Source organism: Nycticebus coucang, chromosome 10 (genome assembly GCF_027406575.1).
Source record: "Nycticebus coucang isolate mNycCou1 chromosome 10, mNycCou1.pri, whole genome shotgun sequence".
In the NCBI taxonomy this organism is placed as follows: domain Eukaryota; kingdom Metazoa; phylum Chordata; class Mammalia; order Primates; family Lorisidae; genus Nycticebus; species Nycticebus coucang.
Window position 1 is genome coordinate 128,069,796 of NC_069789.1, and position 26,691 is coordinate 128,096,486.

The 26,691-nt window shown below is 51.9% G+C and overlaps 1 protein-coding gene across 1 annotated transcript in view; it reads right to left on the bottom strand.

The window, feature by feature from the left end:
* Window positions 1-26,691, bottom strand: part of GPI (glucose-6-phosphate isomerase) — a 35,842-nt gene continuing 9,151 nt past the window's right edge. The window contains exons 5-18 of the mRNA XM_053608249.1: window positions 24,232-24,315; window positions 23,936-24,082; window positions 22,431-22,502; window positions 21,911-21,955; window positions 20,180-20,233; window positions 7,241-7,301; window positions 6,586-6,629; window positions 6,318-6,470; window positions 4,811-4,940; window positions 4,583-4,659; window positions 991-1,119; window positions 687-762; window positions 534-600; window positions 1-426 (exon numbers count right to left, since the gene is read on the bottom strand). Coding sequence (XP_053464224.1) covers window positions 294-426; window positions 534-600; window positions 687-762; window positions 991-1,119; window positions 4,583-4,659; window positions 4,811-4,940; window positions 6,318-6,470; window positions 6,586-6,629; window positions 7,241-7,301; window positions 20,180-20,233; window positions 21,911-21,955; window positions 22,431-22,502; window positions 23,936-24,082; window positions 24,232-24,315 — 1,272 coding nt within the window. The 3' untranslated portion in view covers window positions 1-293. The remainder of the gene's footprint in view (window positions 427-533; window positions 601-686; window positions 763-990; window positions 1,120-4,582; window positions 4,660-4,810; window positions 4,941-6,317; window positions 6,471-6,585; window positions 6,630-7,240; window positions 7,302-20,179; window positions 20,234-21,910; window positions 21,956-22,430; window positions 22,503-23,935; window positions 24,083-24,231; window positions 24,316-26,691) is intronic.

Sequence of the window (26,691 nt, forward strand, 5' to 3'; positions counted from 1 at the left end):
TTTACAACCTCTTTTGTGGCATCTTTATTTTTCTACCTAGGATATGAACATGGGTCAGAAGAATCAGCTGCACTGAAACACGTCAGCCAGTTGTAAACCAGGGTGATAATGGATGGACACCGAGGGGGTTGAGGTGACAATTCCAGATCGGCATTTCCCAAATGGCTAGTGGTCCAAGCCCTTGAGCAGAGGGTGCTCGGTGGGGAGGAGGGGCAGGACCATGCAAAGCAGGCTCTGGAGAGGAGAGACAAGAGGCAGTGGTCGCCACAGGGGCTGCAGCTGAGATGAACGTGTTAGATTATGGCCTCGCGCTCCCGTTTGATGAAGTTGATCAACCCATTGGTGGAAGAATCATGTGAGGTCACTGGAGTGCTGCCATCAAGCTCAGGCTCGATCTTCTTAGCCAGCTGCTTTCCCAGCTCCACTCTGCCATGGGGTAAGGAAGAATGACTCAAGGAAGGTTCCAACACCACTCGTGAAGTCCCTGTGCCAAACCAAAGGCCTCTGCCACCCTCTCCGGGCCAGCAACTCACCCCCACTGGTCAAAGCTGTTGATGTCCCAGATGATGCCCTGAACGAAGATCTTGTGCTCATACATGGCTGCAGAGGGAGCAGACAGCGCGCATCAAGGCTCTGCCAGCCCAGTCTAACCCATGCCAAGCCAGTGCCTTCCCCTACCGACTCACCGATCAAGGCTCCAAGCATGAATGGTGTGAGCTTTGTGAACACAATAGAGTTGGTTGGGCGATTTCCTTCAAAGACCTTCAGAAAACACCAAGGAATGCCCCCAAGTCAGTCCTGATCCCCAAACCCTTTGGAGACATGCACATCGTCCCCCAGAGGGTGAGTGTGCAGATCTGAGAGGACAGACTCTCCCCCACTGTGTAGGACCAGCCAGGCATGCCACCACCTTGTCCCTGCCTTGGTGCCACAGCTTCAGCCTTCTTCCAGCATTCCGCCCCCAAAGCCAACTTCAGGAGAAGCCCTGACCTTGTGCGGTAACAGCTTCTCTAAGTCCTCTGGATTATTTCCTGCAGCGTAGAGTTCCTTCCGGGCCTCATCTGTAGATTTCCCTTTCATCAGGGCTTCTGTCTGGGCCAAGAAATTGGACAGGAGGATCTGGCAAGAAACATATCGGTTCTGATTAAAAACAGTCTGAGCTTCAGGCAAAGTGACAAGACCACCTGGCCCTTAGCTGGATTTAGTCCCAGGCAGGTTCACTTAACTATACAGCTCAGATGGAGAAAGGGTGGATGGGCCTGTGGGCACACCTGATAACATCAGGACAACAATTCCTTTTTATTTTGTTCTTTGTTGTTTTTTTTTTTTTGGTCGGGGCCGTGTTTGAACCTGCCACCTCCGTGTATACGATGCTGGTGCCCTACTCCTCTGAGCCACAGCAGGCGCCACCTAGTTTTTTTTGAGACACAGTCTCAAGCTGTCACCCTTGGTAGAGTGCTTGTAGCGTCACAACTCACAGCAACCTCCAACTCTTGGGCTTAAGCAATTTTCTTGCCTCAGCCTCCCAAGTAGCTGGGACTACAGGCGCCCGCCACAACACCTGGCTATTTTTTTATTGTAGTTGTCATTGTTGTCTGGCAGGCCCAGGCTGGATTTGAACCCGCCAGCTCCGGTGTATATGGCTGGTGCCCTAGCTCCTTGAGCTACAGGAGCCAAGCCAATCTCTCTCTCTCTCTCTTTTTTTTTTTTTTGTTTTTGGCCAGGGCTAGGTTTGAACCTGCCACCTCCGGCATATGGGACCGGCGCCCTACTCCTTGAGCCACAGGCGCCGCCCTCTCTCCTTTTTTTTTTTATTTTGGCCAGGGCCGGGTTTGAACCAGCCACCTCCGGTATATGGGGCTGTCACCCTACTCCTTGAGCTACAGGCACCGCCCTTTTCTTTCTTTTTTTAGAGACAGAGTATCACTTTGTCACATTAGGTAGAATGCCATGGTATCATCATAGCTCACAACAATCTCAAATTCCTGGGCTCAAATAATCCTTTTGTCTCAGCCTCCTGAGTAGCTGGGACTACAGGCACCTGCTGCAATGCCCAGCTGGTATTTTTTTTTTCTTTTGAGACACAGTCTATGTTGCCCACGGTAGAGTGCCATGGCATCACAGCCCACAGCAACCTCAAACTCCTAGGCCTAAGCGATTCTCTTGCCTCAGCCTCCCAGGTAGCTGGGACTACAGGTGTCTGCCACAACGCCTGCATATTTTTTTTTGCAGTTGTCATCATTGTTGTTTAGCTGGCCTGGGCCGGGTTCGAACCCGTCAGCCTCAGTTATGTGGCTGGTGCCTTAACCACTGTGCTACAGGAGCTGAGCCAGTTTTTCTAGTTTTAGTAGAGATAGGGTCTCACTCTTCCTCAGGCTTGTCTTCAACTCCTGAGCTCAAGCAATCCAAAGGCCTCAGCTTCTCAGAGTGCTAGGATTACAGGCATGAGCCACCAGGCCTGGCATCACCCTGCGTAGATTGCCATGGCATCGTAGCTCACATCAACCTGAAGCTCCTGGGCTCAAGTGATCCTCTTGCCTCAGCCTCCAGAGTAGCTGGGACTACAGGCGCTCACCACCACAGTAGCTAATTTTGTCCATTTTTAGTAAAGATGGGTGTCTCTCTTGCTCAGGCCAGTCTCAAAATCCTGAGCTCAAGTGATCCTCCCACATTGGGCTGTCAGAGTTCCGGGATTATAGTCCTAAGCCACCGTGCATGGCCACAATACTAACTACTCTTTTTTTATTTTTTTGAGACAGTCTCACCGGCACAGTGTTATGGCTTCATAGCTCACAGCAACCTCAAACTCTTGGGCTTAAGAGATCCTCTTGCCTTAGCTTCCCAAGTAGCTGAGACTACAGGCGCCTATCACAACGGCCAGCTATTTGTTAGAGACGGGGTCTCACTCTGGGCTCAGGCTGGCCTCAAACTCGTGAGCTCAAGTGTTCCACCCAGAGTGGAAGTGTATTACAGTGCTGTGGATTACTGCGTGCAGCCACAATGCTAACTACTTTTTTTTTCTCCCATTAAACTCTGTTTTAATGGAATACTAACTACTTTTAAGGACTATATACTACTTGCCAGGGGTTCTGCTAATAATTATACAAGACCCTGAGGGGGAGAGGCATCATCTCTCTATTCTAGTTGAGCCTCACTTTCCTCAACTCAATAGCTATAGATCACAGAATTACAGAGGGGAAGAGTCAGAATTCATTCCCAGGTCACTGACCCCAACACGTGTGCCACAATAACCCTGTGCTGTCTGCATCCAAAACAAGGCACAATAAATTCTCTTTGAGGACTCTGTTAGGCTGTAAGCTGCAGTTTTCCCATTTGCTGCTATGACAGGCAAGGTCTTGGCTCCATGTTCTTTGCCCCTGCTATTATGTGTATGTAGGTTACACACACACACACACACACGAAGCTTCACATGTAGAATTAAAGTTATCAGCTTTATAAAAGGGGATATTACCTAGTGAGCACGATCTAATCCCATGGGCCATTAAAAGTAACTGAGGAAAATAGAAAAAGAAAGCAGGGCAGTCAGAGAAATGCCACACAAGTAGCAGGAGAGAAATCAAAGCTTGAGAAAGGTTCAATCTGGTTGGGTGTGGTGGCTCACACCTGTAATCCCAGCACTCTGGGAGGCCGAGGAGGGTGGACTGCTTGAGCTCAGGAATTCAACAGCAGCCTGAGCAAAAGCGAGACCCTGGTCTCTAAAAAAACTAGCCAGGCATTGTGGCGGGTGCCTGTCATTCCAGCTACTTGAGAGGCTGAGGCAAGAGAATCACTTGAGGCCAAAGAGTTTGAGGTTGCCCTCATGAGCTATGATGTCACAGCACTCTACAGAGGGCAACACAGTAAGACTCTGTCCCCCCAAAAAATTATTCTTGAAAGAAGTTCAAAGCAAAGTATATATATATATATTTTTTTTAACTTTTTTTGATCAATGTAATTTAAGTGTGTTGCAGAAATTTAACTATAGGTTCAAGTGTGCTGTGAAATAAAAAAGGTCAAAAAACACCAGACTGGAGTCTCCAGAAAGGAACACAGTCCTGCCGGCATCTTGATTTCAGCCTGTAAGACTCTAAGCACACAGTAAAGCCTGCTGTACTTCTGACCTACAGAAACCCTGAGATAACAAATGGGTGTTTTATTTTTTTTTGGAGACAGACTCTCACTTTGTCACCCTTGGTAGAGTGCCATGATTGTCACAGCTCACAGCAACCTCCAACTCTTGGGCTGAAGTGATGCTCTTGCCTCAGCTTCCTGAGTACCTGGGACTACAGGCGCCTACCACAACGCCCAGCTATTTTTAGAGACGAGGTCTTGCTCTTGTTCAAGCTGGTCTCGAACCTGTGAGCTCAGGCAATCCACCTGCAGCAGCCTCAAAGAGTGCTGGGATAAGAGGCGTGAGCACCGCACCCAGCTCGGATGTTGTCTTAGACGCTAGGTTTGTAGTGATTTGTAATGACAGGATAGGAAACAAATGTATCTGCTGACCAGAGCATCAGGTTTTAGGAGGTCTGGGTATAAATTGAGCCTAGGAAAATGGAAGAAGGGTCCAGGTGGGGGCTCTTACCTTGTGATGCAAACCCTTCCGTATTGGGTGCTGGGTCTGGACCGGAACGAGAAAGTCACAGGGTATCATCTTGGTGCCTGTGAAGGGCACTGTGGTCACCCACATGACCCCAGTCAAAGGGAGCTATCCCTGTAGCTTAGAGGAAAGGACTGACTTAGGCAAGAAGTCTCCCTGCTGGCAGATCCTTCCCCTCCCAGGTCACACCGGGCCAGGCCAAATGGGCCCTACCTTGGTGGATGAGCTGGTAGAAGGCATGCTGGCCATTGGTCCCTGGCTCCCCCCACACAATGGGGCCCGTCTGGTGGTCTACACGGACGCCGGACTTGGTGATGTACTTCCCGTTCGACTCCATGTCGCCCTTGAGTGGGGACAGAAACGTAGCCCTCTACCTGCAAGACCTTTATGCACTGTGCCCAAGTCGTGCCTCAGCTCCCCCAGGCACACCTGGTGTGGCCTGCCCACGAGGGGAACTTGCACATCTGTGTCCCCTGCACCATGGGACACAGCCTTCCAAAATTTCTGGATTAGAATGCACCCAGGAAAGACCCATGACCAGGAAAAGGGGGAACTGGAGGTCAGGTAAGGACCTCCCTAAAAACAAAATTAGTCACAAAATCTTCAACTTGTTTTTTTTTTTTTTTGCAGTTTTGGCCGGGGCCAGGCTTGAACCCACCACCCCTGGTATATGGGGCCAGTGCCCTTACTCCTTGAGCCATAGGCACCGCCCTTCAACTCATTTCCTAAGGGTAGGGCAAGCTGGGGTCCCGAGTGTACAGCTTTGAGGGCTGTCACTTCAACTGGACACTAGGGATTGGGTACCCATCTACACCCTGGTGATAGTAATTCTCCAAGGCAGCTGGGACTTAGGGAGCCTTGGTTCTCCTTCACCCACAGAATTTACCCCGTGGGGTTGATGCAAGTCTCCTGGGCCTGCCCAGAGGAGCTCAGGGGCTGCAGGGCAGGGACTAGGTTTGTGGTAAACAAAAGCAGGGAGAGATGTGGATGGGCTTTCAGGAATAGAATCATATATTTTTTTTTGTTTGAGACAGAGTCTATGTTGCCCTTGGTAGAGCGCTATGGCGTCACAGCTCACAGCAACTTCAAACTCTTGGGCTTAAGCGATTCTCTTGTCTCTTGCCTCAGCCTCCCAAGCAGCTGGGACTACAGGCGCCTGCCAAAATGCCAGCTATTTTTTTGTTGCAGTTGTCATTGTTGTTTAGCTGGCCCAGGCTGGGTTCAAACCCGCAAGCTTCAGTGCATGTGGCTGGCGCCGTAACCGCTGTGCTATGGGCGCTGAGCCAGGAATAGAATCTTATTAAGTAGACGGGCTGCTCCGTCTTGGGGTCTCTGGAGACTCCACGGAGGCAGAGGGCTGTGTCCCCTAAAGAGGCACGACAGACTGGATGCAGACTTGCTTTTCTGAAGGGACAAAGGTAAGGAGGGCCACAAGGGGCCTGTGCTCACAACCCCACCCTGTGGCAGGCATGCAGAATGACGTCCAAGAAAGAAAGGGCCCCAGCTGAGACACAGTCCCTCAGTCAGTCATGCCCCAACCCATGGTGGTGAACTCAGTCCACACTCAGAAGGAAGACACCCTGATAATAAAGATTCGACATGAGATAGGGAACAGAGGTGGGCCTTGGCCATGGCCAAGGGCAATAGGCAAAGAGCTCCTAGACATCCCAGGCCGCCCACAGGCCCTGCTGACTCCAAAGTCTGTCGGGGCAGCTGGTACCTGCTGGAAGTAAGCAGCAAAGCGGTGAAGGTACTGGTCATAGGGCAGCATGGCGTGGGTCTCACACCCAAAGCAGTTGATGTACCAGACACCCAGCAGGGCCAGCAACACAGGGGCATTCTTTTCCAGAGGTGTTGTGCGGAAGTGCTGGTCCTGAAACAGGAGGAGGGCAGGTGGAGCTGAGCGGTGGCCCGCAGAAGAAGGGCCAGTAGGGAGAAAGGGTGCAGAAGGGACAGCACTGGCAGAGAACAGGAGTCTCAGTACTCACCATCCAGTGAGCCCCCGAGAGCAACTGCTGGAAGTTGTCAAAACCTGTGACACAAAAGCAGAGTCAACAGAAACAGCCACACCCTGGGTCCTCTAGGCAGTGTACACAGCTTCTTCTGGAGCCTGGAGAGGTTGGATGGACAGCCAGGAGCCAGAAGAAACGGGCCTGCTGAAAGCCCTCGTCAGATTTGGCCCTGAGCACAGGGACCTAGCTCTGCCTAGAATGGGAAATAGATAGGATTGCACTTGTGGGTGGCAGAGAAAAGGGCCAACTTGAAATCCTAAGAGAAAACCCAGACCTCCTTTTGGCCTGAAAAACATATTCCTGCTGGCCAGGCACCGTGGCTCACGCATGTAATCCCAGCATTCTGGGAGGCCAAGGCAGGTGGATTGCTCAAACCCAAGAGTTTGAGGTGGCCATGACCTATGATGATGCTATAGCACTCTACCTAGGGCACCAGAATGAGTTTCTGTCCCCCCCCCAAAAAAAGAAAAAACGAAAGAAAGAAAAGTTCCAGCCAAGGTAGAGAGGTCAGCAGCCTGTGGGGACAGTGTTGGGGACAGTGTTCAGGGATAAGTGCCCCCGACCCTTAACCTTAGGCTGCAACATCATCTCCCATGGGGGCTGCAAGATACAGGAACACAGTCACACTCACCCACATGCAGGGCAATGGAGAGTCCGATGGCTGACCAGAGGGAGTAGCGTCCTCCTACCCACTAGGAGAGAGAGAAAACGGTACTGAGGGGAAGCCAGGACACCCGCCCCCCTCCCTCCTGCCAGAGAACATGTCTTCAAAGGGCGCTGCTCTTCCTCAGGTGCAGCTGGAAGAAACTGGGCTCAATCCACCTCTGGAAAGAAGACAACAGGCAAAGCCTCAACTGAACACCTTACCATGGTCTTCCCTGACAAGTCGGGGTCTATCTCCTCACACAGTGCCAGCCCCAGACTCATACCTCTGTCTTCTCCACCATCCCAGACATGGAAAGATCCAGAGCCTCATACCTGTGCCTTGCCCACCTCCTGAGACATTGGCAGACCCAGAACCACATACCTGCACCTTGCCCACCGCCTCATATAGAAAGATCCAGAACCTCATACCTGTGTCTTGCCCACCTCCTCAGACATGGAAAGATCCAGAACCTCATACCTGTACCTCACCCACCTCCTCAGACACTGACAGACCCAGAACCGCGTACCTGTCCTTTGCCCACCTCCTCAGACATGGAACGACCCAGAGCCTCATACCTGTGCCTTGCCCACTTCCTGAGACACATGAAGACCCTGAACCTCATATCTGTGCCTTGCTGACCTCCTCAGACACTGGCAGACGCAGAACCTCCAACCTATGCCTTGCCGACCTCTTCAAACATGGAAAGATCCAGAACCTCGTAACTGTGCCTTGTCTACCTCCTCAGACACAGAAAGACCCACAACCTCATACCTGTGCCTTGCCCACCTCCTCCTATATGGAAAGATCCAGAACCTCATACCTGTGCCTTCCCCACGTTCTCAAACACTGGCAGATCTAGAATCTCATACCTGAGTCTTGCTGACCTCAGAAACTGGCAGACCCAGAACCTTATTCCTGTGCCTTGCCAACCTCCTCAAACATGGAAAGATCCAGAACCTCATTAACTGTGCCTTGTCCCCCTCCTCAGACACTGGCAGAAACACAACCTCATACCTGTGCCTTGCTGACCTCCTCAAACATGAAAAGATCCCCCTCCTCAGACATGGAAAGACCCAGAACCTCCTATCTGTGCCTACCTCCTCAGACACTGGTAGACCCAGAACCATCTACCTGTACCTTGCCCACCTCTTCAAACATGGAAAGATCCAGAACCTCATACCCATTCCTTACCCACCTCCTCAGACACTAGCAGACTCAGAACCTCATACCTGGGCTTTGCTCACCTCCTCAGACATGAAAAGAACCAGAACCTCATACCTGTGCCTTGCTCACCTCAGACATGGAAAGATCCAGACCTTCATACCTTGCCTACCTCCTCAGACAAGATCCAGAACCTCATACCTGGGCCTTGCCTACCTCCTCAGATTCTAGCAGACCCAGAACCTCATACCTGTGCCTTACCCACCTCCTCAGATATGGAAAAATCCAGAATCTGTCCCTTGCCCACTACCTGAGACACATTCAGACCCAGAACCTCACACCTATGCCTTCCCCACCTCTTCAAACACTGGCAGACCCAGAAACTCATACCTGAGCCTTGCCGACCTCCTCAGACACCGGCAGACCCTCCTACCTGTGTCTTGCCAACCTCCTCAAACATGGAAAGATCCAGGACCTCATACCTTGCGTACCTCCTCAGATACTGGCAGACCCAGAACCCCATACCTGTGCCTTGCCTACCTCCTCAGACATGGAAAGATCCAGAACCTCATACCTGTGCCTTGCCCACTTCAGACATGGAAAGATCCAGACTTCATACCTTGCCCACTTCCTCAGACACGGAAAGATCCAGAACCTCATACCTGTGCCTTACCTACCTCCTCAGATATTAGCAGACCCAGAACCTCATACCTGTGCCTTACCCACCTCCTCAGATCCTGAGACACAGACAGACTCAGAACCTCATACCTGAGCCATGCTGACCTCCCTAGACACTGGAAGACACCCCCCACCTGTGCCTTGTCAACCTCCTCAGACATGGGAAGATCCAGAACCTCATACCTGTGCCTTGCCTACCTCCTCAGACATGGAAAGATCCAGAACCTCATACCTGTGCCTTGCCTACCTCCTCAGACATGGAAAGATCCAGAACCTCATACCTGTGCCTTGCCTACCTCCTCAGACATGGAAAGATCCAGAACCTCATACCTGTGTCTTGACCACCTCCTCAGACATGGAAAGATCCAGAACCTCATACCTGTACCTTACCAATCTCCTCAGACACTGGCAGACCCAGAACTCCATACCTGTGCCTTGCCCACCTCCCCAGACATGGAAAGATCCAGAACCTCATACCTGTACCTTACCAATCTCCTCAGACACTGGCAGACCGAGAACCTCATACTTCTTCCTTGCCCACCTCCTCAGACACTGGCAGACCCAGAACTCCATACCTGTGCCTTCCCCACCTCCCCAGACATGGAAAGATCCAGAACCTCATACCTATATCTTGCCGACCTCCTCAAGACACTGGCAGACCCAGAACCTCATACCTGTTCCTTGCCCACCTCCTCAGACATGGAAAGATCCCGAACCTAATATCTGTGCCTTGCCCACCTCAGACATGGAAAGATCCAGAACCTCATACCTGTGCCTTGCCTACCTCCTCAAATACTAGCAGACCCAGAACTCCATACCTGTGCCTTACCCACCTCCTCAGATATGGAAAGATCCAGAACCTGTCCCCTGCCCACTTCCGGAGACACAGACAGATCCAGAGCCTCATACCTGTGCCTTCCCCACCTCTTCAAACAATGGCACACCCAGAACTCCATACCTGAGACTTGCCCACCTCTCCCGACATGGAAAGATCCAGAACCTCATACCTATATCTTGCCCACCTCCTCAGACACTGGTAGACCCAGAACCTCATACCTGAGCATTGCCCACCTCCTCAGACATGGAAAGATCCAGAACCTCACACCTGTATCATCTTGCCTACCTCCTCAGACACTGGCAGACCCATAACCTCATACCTGTGCCTTGTCCCCTTCCTCAGACATGGAAAGACCCAGAACTTCATACCTATATCTTGCCCACCTCCTCAGACAGTGGCAGACTCAGAACCCCATACCTGTTCCTTGCCCACCTCCCCAGACATGGAAAGATCCAGAACCTCCTACCTGTGCCTTGCCCACCTCCCCAGACATGGAAAGATCCAGAACCTCCTACCTGTGCCTTGCCCCCTCCTCAGACACTGGTAGAAACACAACCTCATACCTGTGCCTTGCCCACCTCCTCAGACATGGAAAGATCCAGACCTCATACCTGTACCTTACCTATCCTCGGACGCGGGCAGACTCAGAACACCATACCTGTGCCTTGCCCACCTCCCCAGACATGGAAAGATCCAGAACCTCATACCTGTGCCTTGCCTACCTCCTTAGACATGGAAAGATCCAGAACCTCATACCTGTACCTTACCCATCTCCTCAGACACAGGCAGACCCAGAACTCCATACCTGTGCCTTGCCCACCTCCTCAGACATGGAAAGATCCAGAACCTCATACCTGTACCTTACCCATCTCCTCAGACACGGGCAGACCCAGAACTCCATACCTGTGCCTTGCCCACCTCCTCAGACATGGAAAGATCCAGAACCTCATACCTGTGCCTTGCCCACATCCTTAGACACTAGCAGACCCAGAACCTCATACCTGTGCCTTGCCCCCTCCTTAGACATGGAAAGATCCAGAACCTCATACCTGCACCTTACTGATCTCCTCAGACACTGGCAGACCCAGAACTCCATACCTGTGCCTTGCCCACCTACCCAGACATGGAAAGATCCAGAACCTCATACCTGTACCTTACCAATATCCTCAGACACTGGCAGACCCAGAACTCCATACCTGTGTCTTGCCCACCTCCTCAGACATGGAAAGATCCAGAACCTCATACCTGAGCCTTACCTACATCCTCAGACATGGAAAGATCCAGAACCTCATACCTGTGCCTTGCCCACCTCCTCAGACATGGAAAGATCCAGAACCTCATACCTGTACCTTACCAATATCCTCAGACACTGGCAGACCCAGAACTCCATACCTGTGCCTTGCCCACCTCCCCAGACATGGAAAGATCCAGAACCTCATACCTGTGCCTTGCCCACCTCCTCAGACATGGAAAGATCCCGAACCTCATACCTGAGCCTTGCCCACATCCTCAGACACTGGCAGACCCAGAACCACATACTTGTGCCTTGCCCATCTCGTCAGACATGGGAGGATCCAGAAGCTCATACCTGTGCTTTGTGCACTTCCTCAGACATGGAAAGACCCAGAATCTCTTACCTATCTCTTCTCCATGTCCTCAGACACTGGCAGACCCAAAACCTTCTACCTGTTCCTTGCCAACCTCCTCAGACATGGAAAGATCCAGAACCTCATACCTGGGTCTTGCCCCTCTCCTCAAGACTTGGAAAGATCTAAAACCTCTACTTGTGCCTTGCTCCCCTCCTCAGACATAGAAAGATCCTAAACCTCCTACCTGTGTCTTGCCCCCCTCCTCAGACTTGGAAAAATCCAGAACCTCTACTTGTGCCTTGCCCCACTTCTCAGTCATGGAAAGATCCTAAACCTCCTACCTGTGTCTTGTCCCCCTCCTCAGACTTGGAAAGATCCAGAACCTCTACTTGTGCCTTGCCCCCCTCCTCAGACATAGAAAGATCCTAAACCTCCTACCTGTGTCTTGCCCCCCTCCTCAGACTTGGAAAGATCCAGAACCTCTACTTGTGCCTTGCCCCCCTCCTCAGACATGGAAAGATCCTAAACCTCCTACCTGTGTCTTGCCCCCCTCCTCAGACTTGGAAAGATCCAGAACCTCTACTTGTGCCTTGCCCCCCTCCTCAGACATGGAAAGATCCTAAACCTCCTACCTGTGTCTTGCCCCCCTCCTCAGACTTGGAAAGATCCAGAACCTCTACTTGTGCCTTGGCCCCCTCCTCAGACATGGAAAGATCCTAAACCTCCTACCTGTGTCTTGCCCCCCTTCTCAGACTTGGAAAGATCCAGAACCTCTACTTGTGCCTTGGCCCCCTCCTCAGACATGGAAAGATCCTAAACCTCCTACCTGTGTCTTGCCCCCCTTCTCAGACTTGGAAAGATCCAGAACCTCTACTTGTGCCTTGGCCCCCTCCTCAGACATGGAAAGATCCTAAACCTCCTACCTGTGTCTTGCCCCCCTCCTCAGACTTGGAAAGATCCAGAACCTCTACTTGTGCCTTGCCCCCCTCCTCAGACATGGAAAGATCCTAAACCTCCTACCTGTGTCTTGCCCCCCTCCTCAGACTTGGAAAGATCCAGAATCTCTACTTATGCCTTGCCCACCTCCTCAGACATGGAAAGATCCTAAACCTCCTACCTGTGTCTTGCCCCCCTCCTCAGACTTGGAAAAATCCAGAATCTCTACTTATGCCTTGCCCACCTCCTCAGACATGGAAAGATCCTAAACCTCCTACCTGTGTCTTGCCCACATCCTCAGACTTGGAAAGATCCAGAACCTCTACTTGTGCCTTGCCCACCTCCTCAGACACTGGCAGACCCAGGGCCTCATACCTGTAACCAGGGCCCTGCCTTTTCAAACTCCCCAGCCCAACATCTCGTATCAGGGCCCAGGCACACTTCCTTGGACAATGAAAAACCAAGCACTTCTTTTTTTTTTTATTGTGGTTTTTGGCCGGGGCTGGGTTTGAACCCGCCACCTCCAGCATATGGGACCAGCACCCTACCCCTTTGAGCCACAGGCGCTGCCCAAGACCAAGCACTTCTTACCTGTGCCTGGGCCTACCTGCTCCAACACAAGACAGACCTAGCATGTCCTAGCTGGCCTTGGCCTGGCCTTCTCATACACTCAAGAGACTTCGTTCTCTGTCCCAGCCCACCTCCTTGAACACAGACCCAGGGCCTGTATCTGTGCCAGGCCCCACTTCCTCAGACTGAGGCCCAGAGCTTCCTGATACCTGTAACAGACACTGTTTGTTGGACCATGAAAGACCCAGCAACTCTTACCTGCAGCTAGTTCTGCCTCTTTGGACGCTGACAGACCCCAAGCCTCATACCTTAGTCTGGTGATGACCCCTCTGACAGTGACAGGCCCAGCATTCCACCCCACCTCCCAGGACACTGATGGTGGCCTAGACTTGACTGATCTCCACAGCCTCAGCCTCAAGACACACCTAGGCCCACCGCTCACACTGTGCCTTCTGATGCTAACTTGCACTCCATATCGTATCTAACAGCTATCTACTGAGCACCTGCCAGAGGGAACAGAAACAGTCAAATGGGGCGGTGTAAATGACATAATTGATCAGGCCAATAAACATGAAACTGGGAAAGAAGTGCTCAGGAGAAAGGGAAAATGGTGCTGAAACCATCAAAGAAATCTGAGGGGTACTTAAGCTAGATCTGAAGAGAGAGCAGGCATTACCCAGAGAAGCGCTGAGGGAGCAGCATTCCGGCAGTCAGAAGAGCACGCGCAAAGGCCCCCTGGCAAGAGCAGCCTTTCTTAAGAAGGAGAGAATTAAGCCCCAGAGAAAATAACTGGAGTGACTTGACCTTTTTTCTTTTCTTTTGAGACAGCATCTCACTCTGTCATCCTGGATCGAATGCCATGGTGTCATTATAGCTCACAGCAACCTCAAACTCCTGGGTTCAAGCCATCCTCTTGTCTTGACCTCCCAAGTACCTGGGACTACAGGCACCCACCGTGGAGCTAGTTTTTCTATTTTTAATAGAGATGGGTCTCTCTCTTCCTCAGTCCGGTCTTGAATTCCTGAGTTCAAGGGATCCACTCACTTTAGCCTCCCAGAGTGCTGGGATTACATGCATGAGCCACTGCGCCTGGCCGTAACTTGACTTTTCAATTCAAGCCAAGGATCTTGCGAGACCAGTACCCTTCTAGATACAATCTGTCCACCCTCAGATGGACAGATTCCAGGCTACCGACCTGGGCTGAGACCAGGTGTTCAGATGTCAAGAGAGACCCCAGCAATGCCAACAGTGCCTGACTGGAGCCTCTGAGATCTCAACCTGCAGACATGGGTCGCCAGACCTCACCTTTACCTGCAAAGGGCCTTATAAACCTTACCTTAGAGAGGTAACTCCTCAGTGTGACATTCCATGCCTCACCTACCCTAGACCCCACCCACTAGCTACCCAATCAAACCAGATATAATTCTTTGTTCCTTCCTTGGGCAACTCAGACTCTATGTCAACCCCAATGCAATGTCACCTTGCAGTCCAGCATCTCGGACTGGTTGTAGACTCTCAGGTTACCCCCTGAGCACTGCCCACCACACCTGACCCGACGCCGAGAACAGGGAGCTGACTGACTCAGGGCATTCTGCCCTACCTGACCTAACAGCTCCCCAAACATCAGGCACCAGACCCCGGTCCACACCCCTATGACGACTAAGGCTTGCTTTCCCTCAACAAGAGCCCGCTACCCACCGAACTATGCATTATCCAGCACCTGTGCCTGACCCACCTCCTCAGTCCCGGCCAGTCACACCAGTTATGCATACCTGGGCTAGACCCTGCCTCACCCACTTCACCTAACAAGTCCAGAGGTAACTTTTGTGCCTGAACCCAGCTGGGACCATATTTACACACCTCTGCTAAAGTGACCTGGAGGGAGTCAAGCAGCCAGGTGAACACACCAGCTCTGAGCAGAAATGCTTCACCTGGGAGACCGAGCTCTGCCCACTTGTGTCCAGCTCCTTGGACATCTGTCAGAGGCAGGTTCCAGACACCTCAGCTGAGGGGCCTGGACTCACACACCTGACTCTGCCTATCCTGACCCCTCACACCTCAATTGACAGACCCAGGTCCGCGTCCCTGAGCCCAACTCAGACTCCACACTCCTTCCTTGGGATCCAGCTGTTATCCATAACCCTGATCTTGGCAGTCTATACCCTCTGTCTGGCTCAGCCTAAATCTCAGATCCACTGTCACCAACCCCTGGCTAATCCCGGCACTAACAACCCCCCAGTGCTGCGGGCTGGATTCACCTCGGCTTAACCCTCACCCTTCAGGCTTCACCACAAAGACCCAGAGACACATACCTTTGCCTGAATCCACTCCTGAAAAGAACCAGCTCTACCCACCTGTGATCAACACTAACACCTCAGGCCTTCTCAAAAAACTATACCTGGCAGACTGACCATGCACCTCTGACCCTCGCTCCTGAGGCCACACCTGGCAGGCCAGCCCTTCCTACCTATTCTGCACCCTGGCTGTCACATTGCACCTGCCGGGCCAGCTCCACCTACCTTTGCCTTGACCCTAGCTTCTGAGGCTGCAGCTGGTGAGCCTACCTCTGCGTGAGGCTGGTACCTCGAACCACACCTGGAGGGCTAGCTCTGCCTAGCTTACCTGCCTGTGCTTGAGCCTGGAGTCCTCAGTCACATCTAGTGAGCCAGTTCTACTTATTTGTGCCTGACCTTGGTCAGCCTTACCTACTGTACATGAACCTGGCTCTTGAGAGCACACCTGAAAGGCTAGCTCTACCTACCCTTATGCGTCGTAGTATGACCCTGGCTCTTCAGACCATACCCAGCAGGCCAGCTTTACCAACCGGAGCCTGACCTTGGGTCCTCACACTGCACCTAGTGGGCCAGCATTCCCTACCCACATTTGACCAGGGTTCCTGAGATTATACCTGGTAGGCCGACCCTCCCTACCTGTGTCTCACACCTCGTAACTCATCTAACACATCTAGTTCTTCTTACCCAGACTTGACTTTTTCTTTTTATTGAGAGTTTCACTATGTTACTCTCGGTAGAGTGCTGGACCATCACAGCTTACAGCAACCTCAAACTCTTGGGCTTAAGAGGTTCTCTTGTGGGTGGCACCTGTGGCTCAGTGAGTAGGGTGGTGGGTTCAAACCCGGCCCTGGCCAGGTGTTGTGGCGGGCGCCTATAGTCCCAGCTACTCGGGAGGCTGAGACAAGAGAACTGCCCAGGCCCAGGAGTTGGAGGTTGCTGTGAGCTGTGATGCCACAACACTCTACCAAGGGTGATAAAGTGAGATTCTGTCTGTTAAAAAAAAAAGAAAGAGAGATTCTCTTGCCTCCCAAGTAGCTGGGACTATAGTCGCCAGCCACAATGCCCGGCTATTTTTTGTTGCAGTTGTCCTTGTCGTTTACAATGTCAGTATTACATTGTTGTTCAAATCCGCCACCCTTGGTGTATGTGGCTGGCGCCATTACCACTGTGCTACAGGCGCTGAACCTTGACTATTACCTTTTATACCTCAGTGGACACAGTTTTATGAACCTGAACCCTGATCTTGTCTCCAGAGACCTTACCTGACAAACCCTGGGCCTGCTTTCCATGTTCTTCAGATCTGACAGACCTAAAGACACAAACCTGTGCCAGACAGACCCTACCCAAGAAGCTCCATTCCACATGCCTGGCCACACTCCTAAACCTCGCCCCGGAGAAGTTTCCTTCCTATCCAGACGCCACCTGGGAAATCCAGATCTACTCACTTATGCCAGATCCCAGCTGCTCCGATCTCGCCTGACAGACCTACTCCAGTCCCGTTTTCACTTCACATCCTCAGAGGTCAGCTAAGAGGTAACAGGTGGGCCTGACTCTGGTTCCTCAGGCCTCACCTGACATGGCCCCTCTACCTACCTGTGCCTGATCACGACTGCAGGGCGGAGCTCAGTGAACCTGGCCATGGCTCTTCACATCAGCTACCCCTGCTGGCCCTTGGTTTCACAGAAGTTACCTGACAAACTCAACCCACCTCGCTAGACTCAGCTTCTCAGACCTGGGATTGTACCTCAACAGCTCAGACCTGCCCCACATACCTGTACCAGAGCCAGACTCCATAGCCCTTCCAGACAGACGCAGCTCTCCATCCCTTTGCCTGACTCCAGCTTGTATGTCTTCTCCCAGGGGATCCAGGACCCCACCACTCCCCACCCCCCAGACTCATGCATCACCTGAGGACACCGTTCTGACCTGGAGTCGCGGCTTTTACTCTCCTGTGTCAAACCCAGCTCTGTCTGCCTACCTTCAGCTCCAACGTCCTTCCCTGACCAACCCAGTTCCACCTACCTGTGCCTCACCTTGGCTCCTCAGGCTTCCCCTAAGAAACCCTGTCACGCACACACACCTTTGTCTGGTTCTAGCTCCTGAGACCTCAGGCAGACGACACGGTTCTACAGACCAGGCCTGGAAGATGCTACTATACATACCTGAGCTGAACAGACACTTCCCTCAGCCCTGACAGACCCCTGGCTGCTTACCTTGGCCTGCAGGGAACATGGTAAGAGCCGGGTCGCCAAACACTATTTGAGTGACAAGGGCCTTGGATTTCCCACCCTACAGACACACGTCTGTCACGAGCCTGTTAGGCAATGCCTTGCAATGGAGCACCTCAGCTCACCTGTCTGTGCTTCATCTGTCCAAACTCCCTACTCCTCAGGCACATCCCTACCTCTGTCATCTGGGGTTCTCAGACCCTACCCCAGCCAGACTGTGATACCACAGACCATAACCTGGACTTGTTATGAATACTCAGAGGCCTCTGGGACATCCTGAGCTCGGCCTATCACATCTGGTCAGGAGACTGAGAACTGTGACCTGTGTTTGCCTAATCCTGGGTCCCCAACATGTCATTTATGTATTTAAAATTTTTATTTGAGACAGGGTCTTACTTTGTCACCTTCAGAAGAATGCCATGGCATCATCATAGTTCACAGTAACCTCGAACTCTTAAGTTCAAACAATCCTCTTGCCTCAGCCTCTCAAATAGCTGGGACTACAGGGGCCCACAACACCCGGCTATTTTTAGAGATAGGGTCTCACTCTTACTGGGGCTGGTCTTGAACTCCTGAGCTCAGGCAATCCTGAGGACTCTCGCCTCGGCCTCCCAGAGTGCTGAGATTATAGGCATGAGGCACCGCATCCAGCCTCCAAAACCACTGAAGTGATTAACCACCCACTACCTGACCCTCACTTTTCAGACCCAGTTGGAGAGACCCCTGTGTACATACCTGTCCCATGACACAGACTTAGACCTCTTCCCAGAGCCAGTTTGAACAGCTGCACACAACTTTGGCCCTTCAGACCTCACCTGATAGAACCATCTTTAAATACCTGTTATCTCCTCCAGAATTCACAGACTTCGCCTTTCCCTACCCTGGCTCCTCCTCACAACTCACCTGTACCTGCCCTGGCTCCTCTTTGGGACTCACAGCTCCAAACTGGCTCTTTCACGTGCTGTCTCTAGCTGAGCCCTGAGAGACCCCTGATTTATCTCTGCCTGATCCTGACATCCAAAGTGGCCCCATGACTGACCCTAGCAGACCAAGCCTTACCACTTACACATGCCTTTACCAGCCTGGACTCTTCCCTGCTCACCTCAGGGTCAGCGCCATAACCCTGAGCTAGACCGAGGCCTCTACCTCGCTGGACGGACCCTAGCTCCAGAAACTTCACCTGTTCCTGCCTCTGGGTTCTTTAGACATCACCTTGATTCTGCAGTATACGCTCCAGTGCCTCCAGCAAGTCCCCCCTTCCAGCCACCGTGCTCTGTCTGCCTGGCTTTGGCCTCCACTGTACCCACTCCAGCCACTCAGGCCTCACTAGCTAGCCCTGGTCCCTGTGCCTAACTGTCACTCCTAGGCCTTACCTGGGAGACCCCTCCTCTCCCTAAACCGCACCCCATACTGCGTGCTGGGAGGACATGGACAGTGCAATGCCTGCTCTGCTGGGCTCCTTGGCTAGCAGGGGCACCTGCACGTCCCTGCCCGCCACCTGCTCAGGCTCCAGCAGGAGGCAGAAGGTGCCTCCCCTCCTCAGTAGGCATGCAACATTTGTTAGAAGCTGCACAGTCTCTCTTGACCGGGTTTCCTCATCTGAGCCACAGGATGCAGAATATGATTTGAGTGACTCTTCTCAATTCTTCCAAGGATGGCACATAACTAGTCCCATTCTAGAAAGAAGTTAACTCATTATAGAAAGAGTAGATGGCTTGGGGCATTAAGGCTTCATTCTCTTCCAGACCCCAGTAGAAAAAGGCCTTTAGAACTTTCAAAGTAATGAGGTTACACCTGTGGATGCTGTCACCTAGCAAAGAGTCTGCAGTCTAAAGGCCTGGAAATAGCCCCAGTGGGAAAACTCCCAAACGGTTGATGCCCTCCTCAGCACGCTTGCCACAGCCATGTGTTAGAGCACCACGCCCACGCCACATCCTGCACCATGTCCTTGCACCCCAAGCCTTCACAGCCAGAGTCTCTTAAGTAAGCTCACAGCCCTCTCACACCACTGCTGAGCTACATTTTCCTGCTAGGAAAACTGCATTGCTTGACTCCAGCAGAGGTGAATCCCTGTGCCCACCTCTCGCTATAGAGCAGTGGACTGCAGCTGTGCCATTCGAGGCATGTTTTGCTCTGCAAGTCCCAGCAGACGCTGTCCAGGCCCTAGGCCAGGTCCCTCCAGCTGCTCCTGTTGCTCCTTTCTAGGCCTACCCTGTCATACCTCCTACCTCACTCTGCCCCTTGGCCTTTATAAAGATGCGACTACAGCTCAGAGAAAGGTCATCACTGAGAATAACTCACGACCTCAGCTCTGTGAGGGGAGCAGGCATGACTCTGGTTACCCCTCAGTGAGTGCCGCTGGCAGGCACCCAGGGAAGTGACAACCTGGCCTTGCAAACTCTGCCTGCCCCCAGGAAGAAGTTCAACCCTCATCCTAACTGGGTTGCTCTTGTCCTACCAGCCTCTAGGGCCTCTCTACATTCCCTAAAGCTAGGTATATAACAGGTACTTAATAAATACTAACCTGACCTCCTGCCCCCCACCCCCCATCTGTCCATCTGTGGCTGGCTCAGTGGTCAGACTTGGCAAGAACACATCATTCACCCAGGGCAGGAAGTGCCAGTACTTACATCCCAGAACTCGAACATGTTTGCAGGGTCGATTCCAAACTCTTTCACTTTGTTCTAAAAAGGCAAAGGGAGAGAGATGAAGGACGTGTCTGGTAGGAAGACATGAGCAGGAGCTCCAGGAGGAGGGGACCTGTCTTGTACCTGGTCCCACCCCCCTTTCCTTCCCCAGAGCCCTGCAGGACAGAGGTGAGCAGCCTAGGAGTCTTGAGTGGGGCCCAGGGTCTGACCACTCAAGGCTGACACCAGGCCAGCTCACATCCACCATACCAGTAACTGTGCCAGCGAATCTGTGCTGAGGGGGCTGCACATCCTATGTGAGGACCTGGTCCATACCTGGGCCGGTCCAGGACACCAGAGGATGCCCCTTCAGGATGTCTGGGAGCCTGCCCAAGCATGTGCAGGGTCCATCCCCCAGGCCAGACAACACATAGCCCTTCCTATACCTGGGAAAGAGACTCTGCCCCAGGAAGCCTGAAGGAGAGAACCAAGCCTGCTCTGCACATATTCTAGTCCCCTGGGCAGACAGGGCCAGCAACTCCCTACCTATTCCCCACAGGAGAAGCCCTACTGTCGGGCCTGAGCTCTGCCTGCAGGAGGCAGCCCACGGTGCTAGGGTGAGCCAGCCTTAGAACATCCTCCATCGGGCAGGTCAGCCCAAGATGACTTGGGTATGTTTCCCAGCTGACACAGCTCAGCTCAGTGTCTGCCACACAGCAAGCGACATGCAAGGTTGACTGGTGCTGTCACTCCTGGAGCACACCCTCACTGAGCCCTGCTGAGCCTCCCTTCCCTGACCTTGCACAACCTCACAGCCAGGCAGGCAGTTAAGAACGGGTACGCAGGTGACTCAGTTCTTTTTTTTTTCTTCTGCAGTTTTTGGCTGGGGCTGGGTTTGAACCTGCCACCTCTGGCATATGGGGCCGGTGCCCTACCCCTTTGAGCCACAGGCGCCGCCCAGGTGACTCAGTTCTAATCGCCTGGTGTCACTAACTTACATGATCACTAAGTGGGGGGCAAAATGTCGAATCCCTTCACTGGGGCTTAATGTGATTAAGTGAAGAACAGGATACCTCCCCTCAACACCCAGCATATCCCAACTGGGGAGAGGCTGAGGCCTTTGGCAGGTCATGCGTATGGAACATAAGGGGTACCAGTCAGGCCTGGGAGACGGAAAGGGTTACCATGGTCCCACCGCCCACAGGCCCCTCCTCAGGGCTGCAGAGACTGAAGAAGAGAATGTCAAAAAAGCAAGGATGGCTTACAGCCCACAGACGACCAACCCTTCCATCCTACCAGCCAAACCAAGAGCCTTCAAACATGTGAACATCTCGGCTCTTGTATTCTTTTAATTTTTATTTATTTATTTATTTATTTATTTTTGAGATAGAGTCTCACTCTGTTGCCCTGGGTAGAGTGCCATGGTGTCACAGCTCATAGCAACCTCAAACCCCTGGGCTCAAGTGATCCTCCTGCCTCAGTCTGCCAAGTAGCTGGTACTACAAGTACCCACCACCACATCTTCTATTTTTAGTAGAAACAGGGTCTCGCTCTTGCTCAGGCTGGTCTTGAACCCATGAACTCAAACGATCCACCTGCCTCAGCCTCCCCAAAGTACTAGGATTACAGATGTGAGCCACCATGCCAGCTTCAACTCTTATATTCTGAAAGGCCCTGATCTAATGTGGCCGGTGCCCTCCCAGTGAGGTAACATGAGGCCACTGGGGCACTTACCGTGTTGGTGGACAGGGCAACAAAATGCTTTGCAACTGCAGAGGGCTGTAAGAGACAGAGAGCCACATTACACCAAACCCACCCCAGAGGGGCCATCCGAGGGTAGTGATCTTCCTATGCTGGAGAAACCAAGGCTCTGCACAGGAGTAACTGTGCCCAGTACTTGGTTCTGAGGCTGCTGGAGGCAGCCCAGGTCAAGGTCACAAAGACAGAAGTCACCCACCAACCTGCCTATCGCCCCTCACAATCATACTAGGCCCAGGGATGTACCCCCCTTATAAAATGGGAATGGCTAGGCACAGATCTTGGAGGGTCAAAGAACCTAAAGAAAAGGCCATAAAAGGGCTCTCAGCTAGTTGGAGCAGAAGCTGTCATGTCTGCTGTGTCCAGCGCTGGCAAAGCCAGAGATAAACAAAGGCAGGCCTCAGAGAAAGGCTATCTGCTGCTTCCAACTTTAGGAGAAACAGGGCTCTTTCCCAGCCCACAACCCGCCACAAGGAAGGCCCCACTCCCGACTCACATCCTTGGCTGTCAGGAGGAACCACTCCTTTGCTGTTTCTGCATTCGTGATGGTCTCCTGCGTGGTAAACGTCTGCAACCAAAGAGGACAACAGTTGGCCCTGAGATCGGGGGCATGTGTGGCCTCCAGCCAGGGCTCTGCAGCAGCAGCCAAGTTGGTGTCCAGGTGTCAAAAGGAGTATTTGTAGGCAGTGACAGTTACTCCAGGTAACCTCCAGCCCGCAGGCACACACAGCCACGATGAAGTCACAGCATTGTCTTGGAATTCCAGCCCGTTATAACCAGAGAAATGAGGATCCTAGTAAAAGCGACACCCCACCTCCATCCCCAACCTCACGAACCCTGCAGGTCAGTCTCACTGCTCTCTTCCTGCAGCTCCGGCAGGGCTGTGTCTCAGAATTCAGAGAAAATTCTTTTTTTTTTTTTGAGACTCCTGTCTCTCTCTTTCACCCTGGGTTGAGTGCCATGGTGTCATAGCTCATAGCAACCTCAAATGCCAGGGTTCGAGTGATCCTCTTGCCTCAGCCTCCTGAGTAGCTGCGACTACAGGCGCCCACCACCAACGCCCAGTTAGTTTTTCTATTTTTAGTAGAGATGAGGTCTTGATCATGCTCAGACTGGTCTCCAACTCCTGAACTCAAGTAATCCACCGCCTTGGCCTCCCAGAGTCCTGGGATTACAGGCGTGAGCCACCTTTCCTGGCCCAGATGAAATTCTTATGGTATTTTATGTGCATTAATGCAAGTAAACAGAGCATAAATGACAAGAGAGACCCTGTATTATCGAGGCATGGCTCTGGGATCAGAAAGGAGTAAACATAAAGATCTATAAGAAAGTAGAGACCATGATTTAATAAAAATAAAATAAAATAAAAATGAAATAAAACCATTAAACTTCCTTTACATTAACCTCAAAAAGAAAAAAAAAAAGAAAGTAGAGACCAGGCTTGGTGCCTGTAGCTCAGCAGCTCGAGCACCAGCCACATACACTGAGGTTGGCAGGTTCGAACCTGGCCCGGGCCTACTAAACAACAACGACAACTACAACAAAAATACAGCTGGGCATTGTGGCCTGTAGTCCCAGCTACTTGGGAGGCTAAGGCAAGAGAATTGCGTAAGCCCAAGAGTTTGAGGTTGCTGTGAGCTGTGACGCAATGGCACTGTACCGAGGGCGACACGGTGAGACTCTGTCTCAAAAAAAAAAGAAAGAAAAAAAGAGGAAAGTAGAGACCAGTCTGAGGCTGAGCAGAGACCCCACAAAATAAGAGGGTATGGCCTGAAGACAAAAGTTCACATCAATCCAGTCAGGCTTTCATCAGCTCTGCCTGTATTTGCTGTCTGTTAGAGAAAGGGACAGTCTGAGGGCAGCTGTGTCGACCCAATCCACAAAGCATGGTTCACTTCAGAGCTGGCAGGAGTGGCTGACGCCCAGGGCAATGGCAAAGCATCCATCCCTCCCCACCCCAACATGCACACTCTGGGGGTCAGGCAGCGTCAGAGCCCATACCTTGGAGGCAATGATGAACAGGGAAGAATCGGGGCTCAGGTTGGCCAGGGTTTTGAAAATGTGGGTTCCATCAATGTTGGAGACAAACCAGACCCGGGGACCATCTGAGGAGTATGGCTTAAGGGCTTCAGTCACCATGAGGGGCCCCTGTGGGGAAATGTCGCATCAGAGAACAAGATTCCAGGGCCTACAAGAGGTGTGGACAGCCAGGTCCCATCAGTGGAGAAACCAAGGCCCTGGGGTGGGACCAATAGCTTCCAGCCCGTCACTCCAGCCTCAGGCAGTCCTCTCCTTACCAGGTTGGAGCCTCCGATGCCGATGTTGATGACGTCCGTGATGGCCTTGCCTGTGTAGCCCTTCCATTCACCACTCCGCACACGCTGGCACAGGGCAGGAACATGTGGTCAGCCCAAACCCCTGTGGTCAAGCCGCTGCTCACAAACATCATCATTTCTGTGTCCCTGTGCCTCAGTCCCAACTTTCAGGCCCCAGCAGGAGTCTCTTCAGACCAGAGTGGTAGATCCCAGCCACAGTCATTCCTACCTGGCCTCTATTTCCTCCTTAGAAAAGTGGGGTGTCACCCCTTTCACAGTAGCATTGTCAGAATTTGCACAACCAGGGGGAATCTCAGCAGAAGCTAATGAAGCCCAGACGATGAGAAATGCCAGCTACTATGACTGGTTTGTGTGGAGGACAGAAACAGCAGACATGGAGTCCATGTCTAACGGGACTCCACTGCCTCCTGCCTCCTGGACTTCATACTCCCTAGATAGTTCCCTCCCGTCCTCAACAGGGCTGACCTGGGCATCCATCGGGTATGAAAAAGATGGAGAGGGACTCAAAGCCTGTAGCTCAGCAGCTAAGGTGCCAGCCACATACACCGGAGGTGGCAGGTTCGAATCCAGCCCGGGTTTGCCAAACAATAATGATAACTACAACCAAAAAATAGCCGAACATTATGGTGGGCCCCTGTAGTCCCAGCTATTTGGGAGAGTGAGAAAAGAGAATCACTTAAGCCAAAGAGTTTGAGCTATGACGCCACGGCACTCTACTCAGAGCAACAGCTTGAGACTCTGTCTCAAAAAAAAGAAAGAAATAGAAAAACATGGAGAGGGACTTCAAAGGTGTAGTCATGAAAGAATGTGCAGCTTCCTTTGCTCTCCTGGATCACCTGCTTTGGGGGAAACCACCTACCATGCCGTGAAGACACTCAACACAGTCCTCTGAACAGCCCACGTGGCAAGGAACTGAGGCCTTCTCCAACAGGCAGCACAAACTTGCTATTTGTATATGGGAACTACCTTCGAAGAAAATCCTCCAGAACCTGCCAGTCCTTCCAATAACTGCAGCCCCAGCCAGTATCTTGACTACAACCCCCTAAGAGACCTCCCGAAACCATGATCAACCAGGGGAGCCACTCCTGAACCCTGGGAGATAATAAATATTTCCTGCTGACTTAAGGTTTTGGCGTAATTTGTACAACGATAGATAACTAATGCAGATTTTGGTACCAGAAGTGGCCTGAGGTCTTCATGAAAACATAAACATGTAGGTCACAGATGGAATGACTTTGAGGAGAGAGTTAATGAGAGCCTAAAAAATAAAAAAACGGAAGCGACTGTGAGCCAAAGCCTGCTAGTTCTCAAGGAGGCCACTGGTAGGGGCTTAAAGACAAGGAAGGAGGGGAGGTGCCTGTGGCTCAAAGGGGTAGGGCACGGGCCCCATATGCTGGAGGTGGTGGGTTCAAACCCAGCCCCCGGCCAGAAATTGCAGGGGAAAAAAAAAAAAAAGGAAGGAAAGCGTTACTGGGAATTGGGGGGAAAAGAATCCTTGTTTTGTAGTGGCAGAAGTTGAACAACCCTGTTGCCTGAATCCACAGGGAAAGTGAAAGGTATACCTAGTAAAATCTGGATGGTGTAGCCACAGAGGTTTTTTACACTATGTTGAAAGAACTTCCTGGCATCTTGGTGCTTACAACAAACTGTAATAGGGGAGAAATAAGCTACACGAAGAACAAAAAGGAGCTGGGAAATGTTGGGTTTGAAAGTTCCCAGACTTTCCAGGCAAGGAGTGATGCTATAAGTAAGAGATGGTTCCTTTGTAAAGATCAAATGGCGGGCACCATCACAACAGCACAGTGTAAAGAAAGATAAAGCCAAGAGTGGGAGCTACTGGCTTGGCGCCCAGAGAACAGCGGTTATGGCGCCAGCCACATACACCAAGGCCGGCGGGTTCGAGCCCAGCCTGGGCTGGCTAAATAATGACAGTTGCAACAAAAATTAGCTGGGCATTGTGGCGGGCGCCTATAGTCCCAGCTACTTGGGAGGCTGAGGCAAGAGAATCGCTTAAGCCCAAGAGCTGGAGGCTGCTTCTAAGAAGCTTAAGGGTATTATCTCTGCCTCAGAAGCAAAAGTAGAAAAGGATTTATCTTGCAAAATCCTGCAGGGATGGCTCTGGCCTAATGGTGTGGAACCCTCCCCCCATAAGCTCATAAGAGACCCACAAAGTTTTAAAAATAACTGAATTGTCAGAAATACCACCAGCTTGGACTGAAAGGGACAGAAATAGTATGAAAGAAAAAGAGGCTTTAGGACACCCACGCTAGCACAGGTAGTAAACAGGCTGAGAACACTGTGCAGTTTTTACATGTCATATAAAAAGAGTGCTTAAGAGTGAAGTCAAGAGCCTTAAAGCCTTGTTCCCAGGCCTTGAGTCCTAACCAAATAATTGACAATGTGTGTCCTGCTGAATTTCAG